A 20490-nucleotide genomic window follows, 5' to 3' on the forward strand; every position below is an offset into this window, starting at 1 on the left:
CTGGGATTTGAACTCGGGGCCTGGGTGCTGTCCTGAGCTTCCTCAGCTCAAGGTGGGCGCTCCACCGCGTGAGCCACGGCACCACTTCCGGCTTCTTGGTGCCATTGATCCGCGTCCTGGGCGGCCGGGTGAGGGGCGGGAGGCCGCCCACCTCCTTAATTGGGGAACTCGCTCTTGATAGGCCCACACCGCCCCTCCCGGCCGTTTCATTGGTTGAGATTGGGGAGGGGGCAGGCCTTGCGCACTTTTTGTGGAGGCCGGCCTCAAACCTCAATCCTCCCAACCTCTGCCTCCGGCTGGACTTTTCCTTCCATCCGACCGTCATCCTTTTCCTCTCCCCTGCCGTGGCCCGCAGGCCTGCCTCGACTTACCAGTGGCCACCGGGCCTGGCTCTCCTGCCTCCACCTCGGGCTCTCGGGGTGGGCCCACAGGGCTCTGCTGTTGGAGCCTCGCTGTCTCCAAGATGGGGGTTCTGGGGGTGCCCAGGGGGGGCGGGGGCACGTCCTCGGGGTCCGGCAGCAGCGGCCACACCAGGTCGGGGACAGGCGGGTTGACTTTGGGGACTGGGCCAGAGGAGAACTCCTCGGCCTGAGGAAGACACAGAATGGGCAGCTCCCTGGCTGTGCCCCAGGCCCTTTGCACTTGCTGTACCCCCCATGCTGGTGCCCCAGGCCCTTTGCACCTGCCTCTGGAGCCCCCCACCAGCCACCCCCTTACCTGTGGCCGCCTCTTGAGCAGGCTTCCTGCAAGAGAAAGTGAAACACGCAGGCCTGACACCCCCACACCTCCACCCTCCTCCCCTCCAGCCCTCCAGGGCCTCCACCTCTCCCATCTCCATCTACTCCGGGATTCCAGGAGGGCCAAGCAAGACTCCTTCCCCTCCCTGGTCTCCAAATGAGGGCCTGGGGAGGGAGGGGCGTGGCGGGGCCGGGACCTGCCCCTTCCTACCCAGCTTCCTGCAGAGCGTCGGATGGCTCCTCCAGGCACAGGCGCAGGTCAGGCTGGAGACCAGGACCAGCAGAGCCAAGAGCGCCAGGGCGAGCAGCGCAGCGCCGGTTCCTGCAGGGGGGGGGGGAGGGCAGGGAGGGGGGCGGACATGGCTCATTTCCATTCTGCACAACTAAGGCTGCGGAGAGGGGGCACTCAGCGGGGTTCGGAGCTATTATGACTATTTTTATTTATAGTTATTTTGGGGTCAGTGGTGAGACTTGAACTCAGGACCTGGGCGCTGTCCCTGAGGTCTTCAGCTCTAGGCTGGCGCTCTACCCTTTGAGCCACGGCACCAGGTCCGGTTTTCCGGTGGTTCCTTGGAGATCAGAGTCTCACGGACTTTTCCTTCCCCCTAGCTGGCCTTGAACCGCGATCCTCGGGATCTCAGCCTCCTGAGATCTTGGCTGGGGAATGAGATTTCCCTTCCGGGTCTGAGACCGGATCTCACGGCTGGGGGATGAGCCTAGAACTCACCAGGTAGCCCCAGGCTGGCCTTGGCCCTGGCCATCCGCCCCCCACGGGCTGGCGGACGGAGTGCTGGGACTACAGGCGTGTGCTACCGTGCCCGGCCTGGCTCTCATTTCCATCTCCAATAGTTTTCTCTGCGCACACACGCACCTGGCGCATCGGGGGGCTGTGGGGGGCTTTGGCAGATCCTGTCCGTCTCCAGCGTGCCCGGCGCTGCCTCTACTAGGCCTCGATCCTCGCAGCTGCGGGGGGAAGCGGCCGTGAGTCTCTGCTCTGCCCGTGCTCGGCCTAGCGGGGGGGCCCTGGGGCCCGGGCGGCCCGGGGGGGGGGAGGACACGGGGGTCCTCACCTCGTGTGCGGCTGGCAGCGGGCGCTGGGGGAGGAGGCGTTCTGGAAGAAGCCCGCCTTGCAGGGCAGGCAGCGCGGCGGGCCCTCGTCATGTTCACCTGCCGTGAAAAGACGCACAGACGGGCTGCGGCTGGGCCGGCGGCTCAGTGGTAGAGCGCTCACCCGGCGTGCATGAAGCCCCGGGTTCGAATCCTCGGCACCGCACACACAGAAAAAGGCTGGAAGGAGCGGCTCGAGGCCTGTCACCCTGGCTGCTCAAGAGGCTGCGATCGGAGGATCGCGGTTCAAAGCCAGCCCGGGCAGGAGAGACTGTGAGACTCTGATCTCCAATAAACCACCAGAAAACCGGGAGTGGCACCGTGGCTCAAGTGGTAGAGCGCCAGCCTTGAGCTGAAGAGCTGAGGGACAGCGCCTAGGCCCAGAGTTCATGACCCACAACCGACAACAACAACAACAACAAAAGAGCTTCATGGCCTTTTCCTGCCCAGGCTGGCTTTGAACCGCGATGCTCAGATCTCAGCCTCCTGAGTGGCCGGGATGACAGGCGGGAGCCACGGCGCTCAGCCAAGAAGGGGCATTTTATGACAAGGGGTGTTTCCTAGAGGATGACTGTCCCTGCCCGGCCTCCCCTGCCCGGCCTCCCTCAGCCTCCCCCACCCAGCCTCCCTGATTCAGCCTCCCTCCCCTGGCCTCCCTCTCCCGGCCTCCCTCGCCCGGCCTCCCTCCCCCGGCCTCCCTCCCCCGGCCTCCCTCGCCCGGCAGCCCCTGACCTGCCGTGTCCACCTCCGTGCCCGGCGGGCAGGGCAGCAGCGGCTGGCAGTGCGCACACTTGGAGTCCCAGAAGAAGCAGCTGGTGCCGGGCTGGCAGCGACACTGGCTCTGGTGCGTGCGGTTGCACGGGGCGACCTCTTCAAAGCCCAGCACTGCGGGGTGGGGTGGGGAGGAGAGGCGATGGGGGGGCGGATCAGAGAAAGAGGGGTCCCCCGCCCCCCGCCGCCCCCTCCCCCACGCACCCGTGTCGCAGGGCCGGCACATCTGGCATTGCTTCACGTGGTTCCAGTGCTCGTTGAAGGAGTGCTCGGGGCAGGCGGCGCACACGGTGTCCTGGGTCCCGTCGCATTGCGTGGACACGTACATGCCTGGGGAGGGGGTGGGGGGCGGAGGGGAGCAGGCTGGCCCCCCGGGAGCCCCCTCCCTCCCAACCCTCTCTGCAGTGGCTGGCTGAGCGTTGCTGCACCTGCCTTTAGTCCCGGCCCTGCACGGAAGCCCCTCTCTTTGTCTCATTCCCTTCCATGCTGGGTTTCTTTTTTGGGGGGTATGGATTCTTACCTGGGGGGCATCGGGTGCAGCACACCCCCACACGGGGCTCATAGTATTCTTTCTCCTCCTCCCAGCAAGTCTGATTCTGCCTGGGCAGGCGGGCGGCCTATGGAGGGGAGAAAAAGCAAGGGTCAGAGGTCAGGGGCCCCCCTCACCCCCCCAGAAACCGATGTCTGGGCCCCGCTCTCCCTCCCCCACTCCCTCACCATCGGGGACCCCAAGCCGGCCAGGACTCCACAGAGGATCCATAAGAGAGGCGTGGAGGCCGGGCCACAGGGTAGACGCATGGCTGGCTGGGGTGTGTGTGCGGGGGGTGGGGGACACCCCCAAGACCCAGGGTGCCCACACCACGGTGGAGGCTGAGCAGGAAGAGAGCGAGACTCTCCAAGATCGGGGGGGGGGAGGCTGGGGGGCTGGCGAGGCTGGGCCTCCGGAGGGGAGGCCAGCGGCCAGGCCGGGCCTCTAGGCCTGCAGCCGCCCGGCTCAGGAAGTAGAGGTGGAGATGACCGGGGAGGCGGGGATCGGGAAGCCGGGCCGGCCTGTCGCAATCGAGCTGGGGGTGTAGGGAAGGGGGGGGAAGAGGAACAGGCCTGGCCGGGAAAGCACGTGAGGCCGGCAGCCGGCGCCCAGCCCGGAACCCCGGCCTCCTCCCTCTCCAGAGATCCTGGAGGAGGAGGAGGGGGAGGAGGAGGAGGGGGAGGAGGAAGGGGAGAGGGAGGGGGAGATCTGCAGGCCCCCCACCCCTGGGAAAGGCCCCCCCCAAAGCTGGAGCACAGGAGGCTCAGGAGCAGAGGAGTTGGTGATTTGGGGGTCACAGATGGGCGGCTGAACCCCAGAACTGAACCCAAACAACAGCCACAAATCCACACAGCCACACACAAGCCCCCCCCAGCAGCTGATCTGGACACAGCCCGGCCCAGCTGGGAGATGGTTTCTTTTTAGGGGTGCAGGGGGGTTCTTTCTGGTGCCAGGGCTTGGTTTGAACTCAGGCCGGGCGCTCGACCGCTTGAGCCACAGCTCCACTCCTGGCTTTTTTTCCCCCTTTCTCTTTCGGGTGGTGCATTGGGTGAGAAAGAGGCTCATGGCCTCCAGCTGGCCTCGCGCCGAGATCCTCCGATCTCAGCCTCCTGAGTCGCTGGGATGACAGGCGAGGCCACCAGCGCCCACCCTGGCTGGCTCTTTTTTTCTTTTGATTTGAGGTAAGATACAAAGATGACAGAACGTGTGGTGTCGTGTGCGTGTGCACGTGCGTGTGGGATCCGTGTCTTCCCTGTGTTCTTGTGTATTCACAGGTCGGCTGATGAGGTTTCCACTTCTGTGGATTCTGGCCCTTTCTCCCTCTGGAGCCATTGCTGGTACTACAAGAGGTCTCTACACAGCCCTTCCCTTGCCACAGGTAATCGCCATGTCGGGTCCTGGCTGCTGTCACAGGGGCTTTGGGGAAGCCTCCCCTCTCCTCCTGAGATCGCAGCTCTGATTCTGGGCCTCTTCCCTTGTTCTAATCAACCAGGCTGATTCTCTAGCTGGGTTTCCATGACTGGAACTACATTTCCCAGAAGCCTTTTCTGCCACTTCCCATAGGGGTTCAGCCAATGGGGAGGTGGATAGGGCAAGTGGAGGCGGGAAGCAGCCAATTGGCCTTGTCCACTCTGGATTCTGGCAGCCTGCTACTTTTCTTATTGTTATTAGTTAGTTAGTTTATTTGTTTCCAGTCCTGGGGTTTGAACTCGGGGCCTGGGCGCTGTCCTTGAGCTTTTTGCTCAAGGCTGCTGTTCCACCACTTGAGGCACAGCTCCACTTCTGGCTTTTTGGTGATTCACTGGTGATAAGAGTCCCACCGACTTTCCTGCCCCGGCTGGCTTCGAACCCCCATCCTCAGATCTCAGCCTCCTGAGTAGCCAGGACGACAGGCGTGAGCCACTGGTGCCCAGCTTCCCTTCCTTCCAATTTCCCACCGTACCCAGCTAATCCTGCAGCTTTGATTTTTTTGATTTGTATTTAGTGCTGGGACTTGAACTCAGGGCCTGGGCGCCGTCCCTCAGCTCTTCCGCTCAAGGCTGGCGCTCTACCAGTTGAGCCACAGCACCACTTCTGGTTTTCGGGTGGTTCATGGGAGATCAGAGTCTCACAGACTTTCCTGCCCAGGCTGGCTTTGAACCGCGATCCTCCAATCTCAGCCTCCGGAGTAGCTGGGATTATAGGCGGGAGCCACGTGCCTGGCTGGAAGATGCTGAATTCCTACACATCCCGCCAAGTCACTGGGCCGAGGATGACAAGGAGGAATTTTCTGGTTTATCATTTTAGCTTGGTATGACATAAGGGAAAATAAATTGATTGCTGGCTGGGCACTGGTACTCACGCCTATAATCCCAGCTCCTCAGGAGGCTGAGATTAGAGGATCACAGTTCGAAGCCAGCCTGGGTAGGGAAGTCTGTGAGACTCTGATCACCAGTGAACCAGCAAAAAGCTGGAAGGGGAAGTGTGACTCAAGTGGTAGAGCCCCAATCTTGCGTGGAAAAAGCTAAGAGAGTGGCCAGGCTCAGAGTTCAAGCTCCAGTACACACACACACACACACACACACACACACACACACACACACACACACACACGAACACATGCAGTGCCGGGCTCCATTGGCTCCCACCTGTCATCCTAGCTACTCAGGAGGCTGAGATCTGAGGATCGTGGTTCACAGCCAGCCCGGGCAGGGAAGACCATGAGACTCTGATCTCCAATGAACCACCAGAAAACCTGAAGTGGCGCTGTGGCTCAAGGGGTAGAGCGCCAGCCTTGAGCTGAAGAGCTCAGGGACAGCGCTCAGGCCCTGAGTTCAAGCCCCAAGACAGACCAAAAAAAGTTTTTAAAAAATGGAGATGGGGTGGGAGAAGAGGACTTGAACTCAGGGCCTGGGCGCTGTGCCCTGGTGTTTTTGCTTGAAGCTGATGCTCTACCCCCTTGGGCCACAGCTCCACTCGCAGCTTTCGAGTGGTTCATTGGACTTAAGAGACTCATGGATTTGTCTGCCTGGGCTGGCTTCGAACCGGGATCCTCAGATCTCAGCCTCCCGAGGAGCTGGGATTGCAGGCGGGAGTCCCCAGGTGGAGTCCTGACCAAAGCCACAGGACTGGAGACCTTTGTGTTCCTCCCCACAGGCTGGGCCCGGCCCACTGCTGGGGACCCCAGGCCGTGCTCCACCCCCAAGGACATGCCAAGGTCACAGCCCCCGCCACCCCAGGCCCGGCCCATCGTCTCCCAAAGCCCGGAGATGGACTTCAGGTACTGACTCCCAAATAGAACAGGGCAAGGAGGGAACTTTCCAGAACCTTCTAGATCAGTGAGGGAGCTGAGTGATGAGCCCTGCTTCCCTCCTCCCCCAATTTGGGGGATGCTAGTGGACACGGCCTGGCTCCAGGTGGAATGGGTTTTCTAGAAGTTTCCAGGCTCCTCTGAGAAAGGAGCTTTAGGAATGGAGCCAGCGCCTCCTCCTGGCTCTCAGCTCCAGATGTGCTGCCAGCTGTGGCTGCGTGATCGGGGTGACCGCGGCAGACGCTGCGGGGCCGGTGCGCACGCCTGTCACCCCAGCTGCTCAGGGGCTGAGATCTGAGGATCGCGGTTCAAAGCCAGCCCGGGCAGGAAAGCCCGTGAGACTCTGATCTCACATGAGCCAGCGAAAAGCTGGAAGTGGAGCTGCGGTTCAAGTGGTAGAGCGCCAGCCTTGAGTGAGAAAGCGCAGAGACAGTGCCCAGGCCCTGAGTTCAAGCCCCGGGACTGACACAGCGAGAGAAAGGGGGAAAGAGGGAGGAAGAGAGGAAGGAGAGAGGGAAGGAAGGAGGAAGGGAGGGAAGGAAGAAAGGAAGGAAATGAAGGAAGACAGGAAAGAAGGAAGGAGAAGGAAGAAGGATAGGAAAGAAGGAAGGAAGGAAGGAAAGAAAGGAAGACAGGAAGGAAGGAAAGAAAGAAAGGAAGACAGGAAGGAAAGAAAGGAAGAAAGACGGGAAAGAAGGAAGGAAGGAGAAGGAAGAAGGATAGGAAAGAAGGAAGGAGGGAGGGAAGGAAGGAAGGAGGGAGGGAGGAGGGAAGGAAGGAAGGAGGGAAGGAAGGAGAGGAAGGAAGGAAGAAAAGGAAGGAAGGAAAGGAAGGAAGGAAGAGAAGAAAGGGAGGGAGGGAGGGAGGGAGGGAGGGAGAACGGGAGCTCTTCAGTATCCAACCCCAGCAGAGAGCTGCGCATCTTCTGGCTGCTGTGGAATATTTGGGGTGAGCAACCGGCCTGTGCGCGGTCAGTTTCTTTATTTGGAAAACACAGACAGAGCCCGGCCCTCCCTCCCTCCCTCCCCCCCTCCTCCCCGCTCTCCCTCCCGCTCCTTCCTGGAGACATTTTTCCGGGCAGAAGACAGGACAAACAAGCAGAGAGAGTCCATTTCTGCCTGATCTAGACTCTCCACAGACACACACAGCCCAGGCTGGACTTGGAGAAAGTGTGTGTGTGTGTGTGTCTGTCTGTCCTGGGGGTTTGAACTCAGGGCCTGGGCGCTACTACTGTCCCTTAGCTCAAAGGCGAGTGCTCTACACTTGAGCCACAGCTCCACTTCTGGCTTTTTGGTGGCTCATTAGAGATCAGAGTCTCATGGACTTTCCTGTCCCGGGCTGGCTTTGAACCGTGATCCTCCAGTCTCAGCCTCCTGAGCGGCTGGGATGACAGGCGGGAGCCACGGGTGTCTGGTACTTTTCTATTTTGTTCTTGAAGAAACGCATTTGCACTGGTGGCTCCCGCCCGTCATCCCGGCCACACAGGAGGCTGAGACTGGAGGATCAGGGTTCAAAGCCAGCTGGGGCAAGAAAGTCCTTGAGACTCTGATCTCCCAGGAACCACCAGAAAACCGGACGTGGCGCTGTGGCTCAAGTGGTAGAGCGCCAGCCTTGAGCTGAAGAGCTGAGGGACAGCGCCCAGGCCCCGAGTTCGAGCCCCAGGACTGGCACAAAACAAAACAAAAATGCAATGCGGGGGTGCCTGGAATCTCGGGTGCTGTGTACCCTCTCTTCCCCCTCCCCCCTGCCTCCCCCTCCCTCTCTCCCCTAGATTCCCACAGCTGCTTATCTCTGTTCTCAGGATCCTTATCTGGCTACCAGCTACCGTGGTACCTGTGCGCTGCTGGAGAAGCAGGAGGGGGGGAGGAGGGGGGGAGGGGGGGGAAGGGGGGCAGTGTGTCCCACAGGTCTTAGGGCAGGGTGGGTCCTGGGGTTTTAGAAGGGAATCTCCTATGTTGGTCTCTATTGTTTTTGGTGCCAGTCCTGGGACTTGAACTCAGGACCTTTTGTGTTCTGGCTTGTCTTGCCTGTTCCCAGCTGGTGCTCTACCCCTTGAGCCACAGCTCCGCTTCCGGCTTTTCGCTGGTTCTCTGGAGATAAGAGCTTCCCAGACTTTCCCAATGGCGGCGGCTGGGTAGGGAGGTGGAAGGGGGGACCCGAGTTTCCAAGGCCTGATCTCAGCCTCCTGAGTAGCCGGGATTACAGGCGGGTGCTCCAGCGCTCGGCTGCTGCTGGCAGCTTTTTATCCTCCGGCTGGGGGGTCAGGCTCAGAGAACGAAAAGAAACCCAGGGTGTCCCCCACTCCTTCCAGCCCCGGCCTCCGCGTCTGCCTCTCCCCAGGCCCTGCCCACCAGCCCTGGAGCACGCAGCCCTACCTCTCAGCCCGCCAGCGCCGCATTCCACCCGCCCAGGAGCAGCACAGGAGGGCAGGACACATTCCAACCTGGGCGGCCAGTGGCTTAGAAAGGGAACACAATGTCCCCGGCCCAGGCCCAGCCCTGACCTCACCTGGGCGCCTCCCAAGCCCAGACAAAGCCGGGGTGAGGGCTGGAGGGAGGGGTGAGGGGAAGGGAGCCGGGAGGGAGGGAGGAAGGATGGGGAGGAGGAAGAGGAAGAAGAGGATGAGGCTGGAGGCCCCTTGTTTCTTCCCCCAGGGCTTTGGGGTGAGGCTGATCTAGGGGGGAGGGGAGTCCCTCCCCAGACAGAGGAAGCACCCCACTTTCTAGGAGACAGCTGGATTACTGGCCCCTTGCTTCTGGCTCCCAGGGCTGGTCCCCCATTTTTCTGTCTTCTCTGCTCGGTGTGTGTGTGTGTGTGTTGGTTGGTGGGTTGCAGGTCTTGAACTCAGGGCCTGGGCGCTGTCCCTCCGCTCTTCAGCTCAAGGCTGACGCTCTACCCCTTGAGCCACAGTGCCACTTTCGATTTTCTAGTGGTTCCTTGGAGCTAGGGTCTCAGGGACTTTCTTGCCAGGGCTGGCCTTGAACCGCGATCCTCAGCTCTCAGCCTCCCGAGGAGCTGGGATGACAGGCGGGAGCCACAAGCGCCCGGGGGTGCAGGATCTCCAACTTGGTTCGGGATCTGCCCCGTCCTGGCCTGTCAGCAGCCCAGCTACTCAGGAGGCTGAAATAGGAGGATCGCGGTTCCAAGCCAGCCTGGGCAGGAAAGTCCATAAGACTCTTAGCTCCGATGAACCACCCAAAAGCTGGAAGTGGTGCTGTGGCTCACGGGGTAGAGCGCCATCTTTTGAGAGAGAAAAGGCTAAGGGACAGCGGCTGCCAGGCGCTGAGTTCCAAGCCTGGGATGGACACACAGACACACAGACAGACACACAGACAGACAGACACACACACACATGTCTGTCTCACCTGCTGGGCCTCCTGTCTGCCTAGCTCCCATCTTCTCCCCGATGCCCCCTCCACATTCCCGTCCAGTCCCCCCAGTGCTCTTCCCTGGGGCCAGCTCCCATCCCAGACTCCTCCTCCGCCCCGCCCTGCGCCCTGCTCACCTTTAATTGAGATGCTAATGAGCTGTGCGCGCCTCTCATCCCCGGCCGGCGGGCGGGCGGGGCGGGCGGGCCGGGCCCTGCACCTGTCAGGTGAGAGGGTGGGAGAGATAGATCTACCAGATCCGACTGGAAAGGAACCGGTCGCTGCCAGCCACCCCGGGGAGCCGGGAGTCACCGACCCGCCTGGCAGATCCCTGGGAAGAAAGTCGGGACTCGCAGGTGGGAGGAAGAAGAGAGGAGCGATCAGAGAGGCTGGAGAGACAAAGAGGGGTACACACTAGAGGCCGGGGGGGCAGAGGGCGAGGGGGGGCAGAGGGGAGGGTGAGTCACCCCCCCCGATCCACAGTAAGGACTCTGAGTGGGGGGAGTACTTAGCACCCAGCACCTTCCCCCCAGCTCAGCTTCGATGTTGCCTCTTGCCTCTCCCGCCCTCCCCCCTGCAATCTCCATCCGTCAGGGCCCCATGAAGGGAGACAAGCGGGAGGAGCCGGGGCCGGGGCCCGAACCCGCGGCCCCCCAGCCTCCCACGGAGGATGAGGAGGCGCTGATCGAGTTCCACCGCTCGTACCGCGAGCTCTTCGGGTTCTTCTGTAACAACACCACCATCCACGGCGCCATCCGGCTGGTGTGCTCCCGGCACAACCGCATGAAGACCGCCTTCTGGGCCGTGCTGTGGCTCTGCACCTTCGGCATGATGTACTGGCAGTTCGCGCTGCTCTTCGAGGAGTACTTCAGCTACCCGGTCAGCCTCAACATCAACCTCGACTCCGACAAGCTGGTCTTCCCGGCGGTCACCGTGTGCACCCTCAACCCCTACAGGTGAGTCTGGCCTCTGCCTGGCACGCCCTCCCCCCCCCCCCGGGGAGGAACCGATGCTTTCTGTCTCCAGGGAGATTTTCACCTTTGGCTTGTGTGGATTCATGTCTTTGTCCAGTGGAGCTATCCTCTTGGCTTCCCTTCCTCAAGCCCTCCCCCTCCCCTTTCCTCCCCAAAGCAGGGCGTGCTGGTCCTTAAAGACTGGATTCAGTTCAGTCCCATCCTTCCTTGGAGCCAGAGAGCAAAACCATAGGGGCTTCTCTAGTTCCTAGCTATACCTCAGGAGGCTGAGGTCTGGAGGATCGAAGTTTGAGGTCAGCCTGGGTGGGGGCAGAAAAGTCCATGAGATTCTCATCTCCAATTATCCACCCCCCCCAAAAAAAAAGAAACAGGGCTGGAGGTGTGGCTCGAGTGGTAGAGGGCCAATCCCTGAGTTCAAGTCCTGGTATTGGCAAGCAAGAAAAAAAAAGCTAGGCTCTGGTGGCTCATACCTCCTAGAGACTCAGGAGGCTGAGATCTGAGGATCCTGGTTCAAAGCCAGCCAGGGCAGGAAAGTCTGTGAGACTCTGATCTCCAATGCACCACCAGAAAACCGGAAGTGGTGCTGTGGCTCAAGTGGTAGAGCGCCAGCCTTGAGCTGAAGAGCTGAGGGACAGCGCCCAGGCCCCGAGTTCAAGCCCCTTGTCTGACCAAAACAGAAAAGAAAGATAAAGAAAAGGCTGTGTGTGTGTATGTGTGTGTGTATGCGGGGGGGGGGGGTGCGGGAGAGCGCATGCGTAGCATGTGCAAAGGCCCTGACACCAAAAACACACACACCAGAGCGTGTCCCAGGTACTTTGGGTCTGGATGGGGTGGTAACCTAGAAGGGGAGGGGAGGGACCAGTGTTTGTAGCTCCCTCCCTCCCCCACTGCCTGTTTTCCCCCAGGCCACACCGGGGTCAAGCCAGACACACTGTTAGAGACGCTGGCTTGAAAGGGACTCATGAATAATTCAAACACTTTTACTAAAGGCCAAGTACCTGGCCCGCTAGGTCCCCCAGGGGACCGAAAGCTAACCTGTAAGAAAGGCGCTGGTGCTCACGCCTGTAATCCCAGCCACTCAGCAGGCTGAGATCTGAGGATCAAGGTTTGAAGCCAGCCTGGGCAGGAAAAGTCCATGAGACTCTGATCTCCCGTGAACCAGCAAAAAGCCGGAGTGGAGCTATGGCTCAAGTAGCAGAGGGCCAGCCTTGCACAACATCAACAGAAAAAAGATCGGTGAGAGTTCAGGGCCCTGCGTTCAAGCCCCAGTACTGGCACAAAAGGACACACTCAGAGCAGAACCACCCCAGCAGGCGGTAAAAAATGGCATCTGAGGAGTGGAAGATCTTTTATGACTGTGGATTGTTGAGGTACGGTTCCCCGCCCCCCCAACCCAGCCTGTCACTGACTAATCAGGGCTGGGACAATTCTCCTCTGGGAGAGAAAAGACTTCTTCCTTGTGATCCTTAGGATAGAGACCAACAGGGCTCTACCTCCCTTGAGCCACGCCTCTGGGCCAGCTTTTTGCCAGTTAACTCAAGATAAAGAGTCTCCGGGGCTTTTTTCCCCCCTAGCTGTTGAATCACTATGGTTAGCTTTCAGCCTCCCCGGTAGCTGGGATTACAGGTGTGTGCCACAGGTGCCGGACTTCTACCTCTTACCAAGAGGAATGTTCCCAGGAGTCAGGGAATTCTTGATGTTGATTTTTTCACCTCTGGTTGGTTCTCCGCCTTCAGCCTCATTCTCCCAGCTTCCCCTCCCCCTCCCCCTCCCCCCCCCCTTTTGGGAGGTGAGTGGGGGTGGCAGCCCTGGGCAAGGTTGGTAGGCCTTCAATAAATACTTGCGGTTGGGAAGATGTCAACTTGATATGGGGTGACTTTGAGTGCTCAGCCTCCCGCTGGCTTCAGGCAGTCTAAACAGGCCAGGACCAAGCCCCAGGGGGACGGGATGGGGTGTCTGAGGGCGGCCAGGCCTGGGGGACCCAGCGCCTGCTCCAGGCTTCCCCGAGCTGGAGGCTTTCTGCATATGATCTCATTGAAGCCGGACGCGTCCAGGAGAGTGGCATTAAAAAAAATATATATATATACATATATACATATATATATATTTGCTCTTCCATTTTCTTGGTAGCACAGGGGATTGAACTCAGAGCGCTGGCTGCACAAACTCCACTGCTTGAGCCCTGCCCCTGTCCTTTGGCATTTTGTCGGTCGTGGGGCCTGAACTCGGGGCCTGGGCGCTGTCCCTCAGCTCTTCAGCTCAAGGCGAGCGCTCCACCACTTGAGCCACAGCACCACTTCCGGCTTTTTCTGCTTCTACGGTGCTGAGGAATCGAACCCAGGGCCTCATGCATTCTAGGCAAGCGCTCTACCCCTGAGCACCTTCCTGGCCCCTGTGTGGTGCATTTTAGGCGGGAGAGAGCGGGGCCTCCTGGGGTGGAACAGGGCTGGGAGTCCAGGGGCGGGGCGGGGCTGCAGCTCAGGGGGCGTGGCCAGGAGGAGGGGCTGCAGCTCAGGGGGCGTGGCCAGGAGGAGGGACTGCAGCTCAGGGGGCGTGGCCAGGAGGAGGGGCTGCAGCTCAGGGCGGGGCTGCAGCTCAGGGGGCGTGGCCAGGAGGAGGGACTGCAGCTCGGGGGTGGAGCTGCAGCTCGGGGGTGGAGCTCCAGCTCAGGGGGCGTGGCCAGGAGGAGGGGCTGCAGCTCAGTGGTGGAGCTGCAGCTCGGGGGGCGTGGCTGCAGCTCAAGGGGCGTGGCTGCAGCTCGGGGGCGGGGCCGGGCTGCGGGCTCCGGCCTGGGGCTGCTGGTGAGTGTGGACAGGCGGGTCCAGCCAGCTGGGTGCTTCCTGTGTGTGAGTCATGGCTGCGCGGGCAGAGGATGGACGGTGAGGGAGGCTGGGGTGAGGCAGCCATCCCTGGGACGTCCCCCGGCTGAGGGACATGGCCAGCGGAGGGACGGCGAAAAGATGGCCCTGCCTGGCCGGGCCGGTGCGCCCTGCTGCTTTGGAGGCGGGGGAGCGGAGGGTGTGGGGTGGAGGCTGGCCTAGGACACACGCCGTGAGACCCCCACCTCATCCCGGCTCTGCTGGGCCTCCGACGGACCCGGCCCAAACTCGAGGCCCCAGCACCGGTGCGCAGGCCTGGAATCCCGGCTCCTCCGGAGGCCGAGATCCGAGGATCGCGGCTCGAAGGCAGCCCGGGCAGCCAGGGAACCAGCAAGAGGCCGGAAGTGGCTGGCTTGGGGGGTCGGGCCCGTGGGGGGGCTGCGCCCCGCGCCCGCCCCGGGTGACCCGCCCGCCCCGCCCCCCAGATACCCCGAGATTAAAGAGGACCTGGAGGAGCTGGACCGCATCACCGAGCAGACGCTCTTCGACCTGTACAAGTACAAGTACGATGCCTCCGGGGCCCTGCAGCCCCGCGCCGCGCGGCGAGGCCCCCGCGGCCTCCGCCAGCCCCTGCCGCACCCCCTGCAGCGCCTGCGGGTCCCGCACAGGGCCCGTGCCCCGCGCAGCAGCTCCGCCTCCAGCATGCGGGACAACAACCCGCAGGTGGACCGGAGGGACTGGAAGATCGGCTTCCAGCTGGTAAGGCCCCGCCCCGCCGCAGGCCCCGCCCACCGCAAGCCACGCCCTCCACACAGCAGCCCACAGTCAGCACTTACCAAGGGCCCGCCCACACCACTGGGTTCCCGCGCCTGCCAGAGCTCCGCCCACGACATGACCACGCCCCTTCATCACCCCGCAAGTCACGCCCACCGGGCCACGCCCACACGTCCCCATTTGGTGATGCCCACCACAGCCTACGCCCCACCAAGGCTCACCCCAGCCCCCCTTAGGGTAACGCCTATAGCCTTCTGACCCCTCCAGCCAGAATACATCCACGGCCCTCCCATAGGGCCACGCCCACAGCAGCCCCGCCTCCTCAGCCAGGCCCCACCCACCTAGGCTCCGCCCACAACCAGGTCCCTAGGCGCAAAGGCCATCACACTCTCCTGATCTCTGCCCAGATCGGTGGCCACGCCCCCTCCCAGGGCTCACGTTGATAGACCACGCCCCAGCCCCGCCTACCTTGGTAGGCCCCGCCCCAGCCCAGCTGGATGACTAGAGTCCAGAGCGGTCAGGAGCAGGGGCTCCTGCGCACGCATGCACACGCACACCGCTCACTGGGCTCAGGGGTGGCGCATGCGCCCCCCGGGGCCGGCTCACACCCTCCAGGCCGGACTCGAACCCCGATCCTCCTATCTCAGCCTCCCGGGTGGCGGGGGGCGGCAGGCGCGGGCCCCGGGCGCCGCTGACCTCTGATGTCCGTGTCCAGTGCAACCAGAACAAATCCGACTGCTTCTACCAGACGTACTCGTCCGGGGTGGACGCCGTGCGCGAGTGGTACCGCTTCCACTACATCAACATCCTGTCCCGCCTGTCCGACTCGCTGCCCGCGCTGGACGAGGCGGCGCCGGGCAACTTCATCTTCACCTGCCGCTTCAACCAGGCGCCCTGCAGCCAGGGGTGAGCGCCCGGCCGGCCTGCTTCCCGGGCTGGGGGGCAGCCCACGCTCCACCAGCTCACCCGCCGTCCTGCTTGGTGGGCAGAGGCCCTGCAGCCTGGCGCTGGTGGAGGCTGAGAGCTGAGGATCACACTTGGAGGCCAGCCCTGGGGGCGGGATCCGTGAGGCTCTTTACTCCAAGGATCTACCCCCAAAGCTGGAAGGGTGCTATGGCTCAAGTGGTAGAGCGCCAGCCCTGAAGAGCTGAGGGACAGTGCCCAGGCTGTGAGTTCAAGCCCCCAGGATCGTTCTTCTCTCTGTAGGGTGCCCCTCCTTGCTAGAGCAAGCTAGGGAAGGGCCAGTGTACACACACCTCGCCTCTGTTTGTTTGAGGACAGAAACTAGAGGCTGGGCTGTGAGTCACCGGCACCTGCCACTAATCCTTCCTGTGACCTTCATCTCTTTCCCGCTGGACAGCTTCGTGACTCCCGCCTGGAATCCCAGAAAGTCCAGGGTTCGCCTTGGCCTTAGCGCTGAGGGCATTTCCTCAGCCGGAGTCTCATCCTTGCTTACCTGGACTGTTCTGATGTTTTACTTCTTGGGCAGTACTGGAATTTGAACTCAGGACCTCATGGGTTGGGTTGCTCTACTACATGAGCTAGGCCTCCCACGCTTGCCTTTTAATGTTTCTTCCTGCCTCTGTTGCTGGTGGTTGTGGGTCTTGAACTCACGGCCTAGGTGCTGTCCCTGAGCTCCACCACTTGAGCCGCAGTGCCACTTCTGGCCTTTTCTGTGTATGTGTTACTGGGGAATCGAACCCAGGGCTTCATGCTTCTGCTACCGCAGGGAAGGTTGTAGCTCAGTTCCTGCAGCTACAACGAAGTAGTTACTAGAGAGAAGAGTCACGCCACGCTGAGATCTGCAGATCGAGGTTCAAAGCCAGCCCAGGCAAGAAAGTCAGCGAGTCTCTGATCTCCAATGAATCACAGAAAAAGCAGGAAGTGGCGCTGCAGCTCCAAGTTCATAGAGAGGAAGCTGGAGAATCTCAGCGCACGGGACCCGTGTGTTAAGGTCCAGGGGTTCTGTGAAAGAGGAATCAGGAAGCAGACCTGGTTTTGTCTGTCTGGCCCCAGATCTGCAAGCGCAGCTCTATTCATGAAGATTCGGTCTCTCTAAGCGACTTCCCACAGCCTCAGCCATTTCCAACCCGTTAGAGATGAGGTCTCGCACCCAGGACCCTCTGCTTATTTAAGGATTCCAGTTCTTCCCAGTGGCTCCTGCCTTTAGCACCAATCTGCTTCTCATCCGTCCCCTTTCCCCTACAGAAAAATCTCTCCCGACACTCTGTGCTCTGGAGGTTCAAACCCAGGCTCTCTCTACTGCTGAGCAATATCCCCAGGCCACGAGGCTTTTGTTGTTATTGGTGGTGTTTTTTGGCCGTAGCAGAATTTGAACTCAGGGCCTCACCTTTGTTAGGAAGGTGCTCTACCACTTGAGCCATACCTCCAGCCTGTTTTTGCTGGGCGGAGGAGGTAGACTTTTCTGTCCAGGCTAGCTCAGCTTCCTGAAAAGCTAGGATTACAGGAGATTAACTTGTAACCATTTTTTTTTCTTGTTGGTTGTGGGGCTTGAACTCAGGGCTTGGGTGCTCTTCCTGTTCAGGGCTAGTGCTCTACCACTTGGCCCACAGCACCACTTCTGGTTTTTGGTTGGTTCATTGGAAACAAAGAGTGTCATGGAGACTTTTCTGCCCAAGCTGGCTTTGAACTACGATCCTCAGCTCTCAGCCTCCTGAGTAGTTAGAATTACAGGTGTGAGCCACCAGTGCCTGGCTAACTATTTGGTTTTGAAGGCCAATAGAACATTCCAGATTATCTAGCTCTAATCCCTTTTACAGGTGGAGAGAATGAGTTTAGAGAAGCTATCTTGCTCAAGGCCAAACAATCAGACTCCAACTCTTCCTTCTTCCATTTTTGCCTTTCTGGTCACTAGTTCCAAGATGGCGGTTCAAAGCCAACCCAGGCAGGAAAGTCAGTGACACTCTTTGATCTCCAATGAACCACCAAAAAGCCAGAAGTGGTGGTGTGGTTTGAGCAGCAAGAGTGCCAACCTGGAGTGAAAAAGCCAAATGAGATCATGAGACCCTGAGTTCAAGTCCCAATACCAGCACACAGGAAAAAAAAGATGGCAGAGCCGGTGGCTCACACCTGTCATCCCAGCGACTCAGGAGGCTGAGATCTGAGGACCAAGGTTCAAAGACAGCCCGGGCAGGAAAGTCCCTGAGACTCTTCTCTCCAATGAACCACCAGAAAACCGGAAGTAGAGCTGTGGGCTCAAAGTGGTAAAGCAGTAGCCTTGAGCAGAAGTGCTCAGGGATGGCGCCCAGGCCCTGAGTTCAAGTCCTACAACCAACAACAAAGATGGCGGAGTGGTAGAACAGGGCCCCTCAGTCCCTTTCTGTCCCCTGGTTCTTGGTCCTCTGTGGTTTGCTATTGTGTTTCCCATTGCAAGAGATGAGCTTTGGGGGGGGGGTTACCCCATGGGAGCCATGCTGACGTGTGAAGCCTGCGACATATGCTTGGCCTCATTCATGCCCTGGGCTCTGGGTTCCCTCCCCTTTGTCTCCTCTGACCCCGTTTGCATCGATGTCTTCATTTCCCTCATCCACCCCCTGCACAACTACCGGTTGAGCGCCTCTTGGGCCTCCTGTAAGTCCAGAACTCTTCACCTAGCCCAAGGTGACGCACAGGAACTCGCAATCCAAATGGGGAACTAAGAGTTAGGTGACATTGTGTGTGTCTGTGTGTGCGCATGCGCACCAGTACTGGGCCTTGAACTCAGGGCCTGGCCGGGCCCTGTCCTTTAGCTCACTGGCAGACACCTGCTCTACCCCTTGAGCCACACCTCCACGTCCAGCTTTTTGCTGGTTCGTTGAAGAGTCTGGCACAGACCTTCCTGCTCTGGTTGGCTCTGACCTTTGCTCCTCAGCTCTCAGCCCCTGGAGTAGCCGGGACTGCAGGGGTGAGTCACGGGTGCTGGCACCTCAGACACCCACGCGGGTCCCGCGTCCCCTGGGCTGGGGAAACGCCCAGCACGCTCACGCGGGTGCGTGGCCTGACTGGGGCGAAGGGAGAGTGGTCTGCTCTGGCTGTGGTGACCCCGTGCCCTTTCCCCTCTGACCCTCTCCCTCTCCTGGTAAGGAATTACTCCCACTTCCACCACCCCATGTACGGGAACTGCTACACCTTCAACAGCAAGAACAGCTCCCACCTCTGGATGTCCTCCATGCCCGGCATCAACAACGGTGAGCGGCCCCTCCGGGGATGCGGGGCCTGGGCTGCCCCGAGCAGCAGAGCCGGAGATGGAGAGGCAGATGGGACGGGGTGGGCGGGGTGGGCAGGCCTGTCCCCGACCCCTGACCCCCCAGACCTGTCCCTGACCCCCGACCCCCGCAGGCCTGTCCCTGACCCCTCACCCCCCAGGCCTGATCCTGACGCCCCCAGGCCTGTCGCTGACCCCCGATCCCCCCAGGCCTGTCGCTGATCCCTGACCCCCGTAGGCCTGTCCCTGACCCCCGACCCCCCAGGCCCGTCGATGACCCCCGGCCCCCGCAGGCCTGTCGCTGACCCCTGACCTCCACAGGCCTGTCACTGACCCCCGACCCCCCCAGGCCCTCGCTGACCCCTGACCCCCCAGGCCTGATCCTGACGCCCCCAGGCCTGTCGCTGACCCCTGACCCCCCCAGGCCTGTCCCTGACCCCCGACCCCCCCCCAGGCCCCTCGCTGACCCCTCACCCCCCAGGCCTGTCGCTGACCCCCGACCCCCCTCCAGGCCCTCGCTGACCCCCGACCCCCGCAGGCCTGTCGCTGACGCTGCGCACGGAGCAGCACGACTTCATCCCGCTGCTGTCGACGGTGACGGGCGCGCGGGTGACGGTGCACGGGCAGGACGAGCCGGCCTTCATGGACGACGGCGGCTTCAACCTGCGGCCGGGCGTGGAGACCTCCATCAGCATGCGCAAGGCAGGGGGCTCCGTGAGCATGCGCAAGGCAGGGGGCTCCGTGAGCATGCGCAAGGCGGGGGGGGGGCTCCGTGAGCATGCGCAAGGCAGGGGGCTCCGTGAGCATGCGCAAGGCAGGGGGCTCCGTGAGCATGCGCAAGGGGGGGGCTCCGTGAGCATGCGCAAGGCGGGGGGGGGGCTCCGTGAGCATGCGCAAGGCAGGGGGGCTCCGTGAGCATGCGCAAGGCAGGGGGCTCCGTGAGCATGCGCAAGGCGGGGGGCTCCGTGAGCATGCGCAAGGCAGGGGGCTCCGTGAGCATACGCAAGGCAGGGGGCTCCGTGAGCATGCGCAAGGCGGGGGGGCTCCGTGAGCATGCGCAAGGCGGGGGGGGGGCTCCGTGAGCATGCGCAAGGCAAGGCAGGTGGGGGGGGGAGAGCTCTGTGAGCATGCGCAAGGCTGGGGGGCGGTCTCGTGCTGGTTTGGAGAGGCGCGCGCAAGCGCGAGGGCGCATGCAGTAGGGCAGCCACGTGCTCGGGAAGGGTTCACGTGCTCGCCTGTAGAGGCGCGCGTGCGCGAGGGGGGGTCACGTGCTGGTCTGGAGAGGCGCGCATGCGCGAGGGCACGTGCAGTAGGGCAGCCACGTGCTCGGGAAGGAGAGGCGCGCATGCGCCAGGGAGTCACGTGCTGGTCTGGAGAGGCGCGCGCATGCGCGAGGGCGCGTGCAGTAGGGCAGCCACGTGCTCGTCTGGAGAGGCGCGCGCATGCGCCAGGGAGTCACGTGCTGGTCTGGAGAGGCGTGCATGCGCGAGGGCGCGTGCAGTAGGGCAGCCACGTGCTTGGGAAGGGGTCACGTGCTGGTCTGGAGAGGCGCGCGCAGTAGGGCAGCCACGTGCCCGGGGAAGGGGTCACGTGTGGCGCGAGCGCTCGGATTGGTCTGGCGCCGGCACGTGGGGTAGAGGAGGTCACGTGGCGGCGGGGACCCGCGGGCGCGGCCGGGCTGTGGGAGGAGGAGGAGGAGGGGCGTCGTGTGGGAGACCCCGTGCCCTCTGACCCCGCCCCGCGCGCCCGCAGGAGGCCCTGCACAGGCTCGGGGGCGACTACAGCGACTGCACGGAGAACGGCAGCGACGTCCCCGTGCGCAACCTCTACCCGGCCAAGTACACGCAGCAGGTCAGGGGCGGGGCTGGGCCCAGGGGGCGGGGCTGGGCCCAGGGGGCGGGGCTGGGCCCAGGGGGCG

General features: G+C 61.8%; 2 protein-coding genes across 2 annotated transcripts in view; one reads left to right on the forward strand and one right to left on the reverse strand.

Annotated features, from left to right (window-relative positions):
* Positions 1–220: 220 nt before the first annotated feature.
* Positions 221–3586, reverse strand: Ltbr (lymphotoxin beta receptor (TNFR superfamily, member 3)). Its single transcript, XM_013023671.1, has 9 exons — positions 3333–3586; positions 3136–3232; positions 2820–2945; positions 2577–2729; positions 1808–1904; positions 1609–1700; positions 949–1059; positions 718–743; positions 221–588 (listed from the first exon to the last, which is right to left on the reverse strand). The coding sequence occupies exons 1-9, from the start codon at positions 3411–3413 to the stop codon at positions 322–324; spliced, it is 1050 nt and encodes a 349-aa protein (XP_012879125.1). The 5' UTR covers positions 3414–3586; the 3' UTR covers positions 221–321.
* A 2744-nt stretch (positions 3587–6330) lies between these two features.
* Positions 6331–20490, forward strand: part of Scnn1a (sodium channel, non voltage gated 1 alpha subunit) — a gene marked incomplete at its 3' end in the record, with an annotated part of 18380 nt that continues 4220 nt past the window's right edge. Inside the window, exons 1-7 of the mRNA XM_013023593.1 lie at positions 6331–6403; positions 10396–10757; positions 14080–14353; positions 15084–15274; positions 18452–18555; positions 19111–19286; positions 20325–20423. Of these exons, the coding sequence (XP_012879047.1) occupies positions 10402–10757; positions 14080–14353; positions 15084–15274; positions 18452–18555; positions 19111–19286; positions 20325–20423 (1200 nt within the window). The remainder of the gene's footprint in view (positions 6404–10395; positions 10758–14079; positions 14354–15083; positions 15275–18451; positions 18556–19110; positions 19287–20324; positions 20424–20490) is intronic.

Source organism: Dipodomys ordii, unplaced genomic scaffold, assembly GCF_000151885.1.
Source record: "Dipodomys ordii isolate 6190 unplaced genomic scaffold, Dord_2.0 Scaffold69, whole genome shotgun sequence".
Classification (NCBI taxonomy): Eukaryota; Metazoa; Chordata; class Mammalia; order Rodentia; family Heteromyidae; genus Dipodomys; species Dipodomys ordii.